This window comes from Hyperolius riggenbachi, chromosome 4 (assembly GCF_040937935.1).
Source record: "Hyperolius riggenbachi isolate aHypRig1 chromosome 4, aHypRig1.pri, whole genome shotgun sequence".
NCBI lineage: Eukaryota > Metazoa > Chordata > Amphibia > Anura > Hyperoliidae > Hyperolius > Hyperolius riggenbachi.
The window spans coordinates 60751940-60754147 of NC_090649.1; the positions used below are offsets into that span (position 1 = coordinate 60751940).

The 2208-nt window shown below is 37.5% G+C and overlaps 1 protein-coding gene across 1 annotated transcript; it reads left to right on the plus strand.

Annotated features, from left to right (window-relative positions):
• Positions 1 to 432: 432 nt before the first annotated feature.
• Positions 433 to 1356, plus strand: LOC137504651 (taste receptor type 2 member 40-like). The gene has a single exon (XM_068233234.1). The coding sequence runs from the start codon at positions 433 to 435 to the stop codon at positions 1354 to 1356; it is 924 nt and encodes a 307-aa protein (XP_068089335.1).
• The last annotated feature ends 852 nt before the right edge of the window (positions 1357 to 2208 follow it).

The following is a 2208-nucleotide window of genomic DNA, read 5'->3' on the forward strand; positions in this document are numbered from 1 at the left end:
ACCTACTGGAAGAAATATTGAAAAAATAGAAATATTGAAAAAATGTTTGCTGTTATTTTTTTATGCTGTGTTAAATACTTTAGACTATAGATTAAATTTGAGTATAATGCCACTTAAAACCTAAAAAGACAATTATGGAGAAAATAGTAATAGACGAAGAGAACTGGTTGTGAATAATTTTCAAGGATTTTTTTTTGTCTTAGATTGAGAGGTTGCAGCAAAAGCAAGCAAAACATTTTGTCCTTCGAATGTTCCATTGGTTTCAGTATTTACATGTAGAGGAGACATGACGGCTGGATTTACATGAGAGATGTGAGCCGGATCTGTATATTCCCTCCGGCATCTCCTAATCATTACACACAGTCTGATAACCACTCTGCAGCCACGTCTTGCAGACTATTCATCTCAACAGGAAAATACAATCTCTGCACCATGTATATCATTCTTCAGAAGGTTTTTGCAGTTGTGTTGGCTGCTGAGTGCTTTGTGGGGATCACAATAAATGTGTTTATTTCAGCTGTTCAGATCATGAAATGGAAGGCTGTGAAATCTCTAGAGAGTTGTGACCAGATCCTCCTCTGTCTGGCGATCTCCAGAAGCCTTAGTCTGACCAGTCTGTCTTTTGATTTTATTATCCGAGCATATTTTCCATTGACATTTCTGGACCTTATCATCTTTTCAGTAGTTACTCTACCAAGAATTTTACTGTATTATACCAGTTTCTGGTTCACCACCGTCCTGTGTGTGTTTTACTGTGTGAAGATTGCAAACTACAAGAATCGTGTCTTTCTCTACATGAAGACCAGGATCTCCAAACTGGTCCCTCAGCTTATTGGGGCTTCTCTGCTGATCTCTCTAGCCTTCACCATTCCATTCTTTTGGTATTTTTTTCAGCTTCATCGTCAGACTCTCGGAAATCATTTTGTTGGAAAAGTCAACATGAACAATTCTAGTTTTGAAGACAATCACCGAATTCAGACCATAGTCTACATTTTGGGTTCCTCACTTCCATTCCTAATCTTTTGTGGAGCTGTGTCTTTATTGATTCAGTCTCTTTGGCTGCACACCAGACAGATGAGAAGAAGTGGTGGGTCAAGTTTCCAAGACCCCAAATTAGAGGCTCACTTTTCTGTTGTAAAAAGCATGACTCTGTTTTTATGCTTTCAAATCATCTATTTTGTATGTGCTATTTGCATGTTTTCTCTCTACGTAAATTTTACCAGTCCATGGAAGATGTTCATTTATGTTTTAGCCTGTGTTCCCTCAGGTCTCCACTCGTCATACATGGTCTACAGCAACACTAAACTAAAACAGGCATTCTTAGAAATGTGGCATAGTTTTCAGAGGTGCATTTAAATGCAATAGATCTGCACTTAGGTTAGGAATTTTCTCTTCAGTCTTTTTCTTGGCAAATCTGCATTGGATATTTTTTGTTGCAATGTCAGATAAGCTAGAAGTTGTTTTCGACACCTTTAGTTAAAGTGGACTTGAACTCAGAACTTCCTCTCGGCTCTAAAAGATAAGCAACAGCATAATAACTTTTAAGAAAGAAAACAATTCTTTGTTACAGTTGATACATCTACAGTGTGTCCGCTTCCTGCTTTAATAGAAGCAGACATAGAGTTGGCATCCTCTGTTTACAAATTAGATGCTCTGCTGAGGCAGCCAGCTGACACAGCTAAGAGATCAAATTACAGTTGTGATTAGTCACAGATGAGGGTGAATTAATCAACAAACGATGATTCAGGTAATACCTTTAATGACTAACTACACGTGTTGGTCATTAAAGGTATTACCCAAATCAATGTTTGTTGGTTTGATGTCTGCATTTCTGCTCCTCGACTAACACTGGACCATACGTCACTTGCTTATCCAGGGAATGCTGATTTTAGGACTCCACACACGAAAGAGAAAATCAGCATGTATTCTAACAACATTATTTTATTTTTAACGTACCTTGATCCTTCAGTTACTACTCCTGGCTATGTATTATGAGCCAAAAGTTGGTGATAATGTTTTTGGACAACCAAAATGCAGACTGTATCTTGTCTGATTCACCAATACAGGTAGTAAAATCTTTTAAATTCTTGTGAATCAAGATACACTGTGACTTCAAACACTACTTGTAGATCTAAATATTTGGGCTATTGACAATTGTGCCAGCAATATGTAGACCCTGATACAGTTTTCACATAACAAAAGTGAGGA

Excerpts from the sequence above, each read along its gene's own strand:
- LOC137504651 (XM_068233234.1), top strand. The coding sequence starts at position 433 with ATGTATATCATTCTTCAGAAGGTTTTTGCAGTTGTGTTGGCTGCTGAG.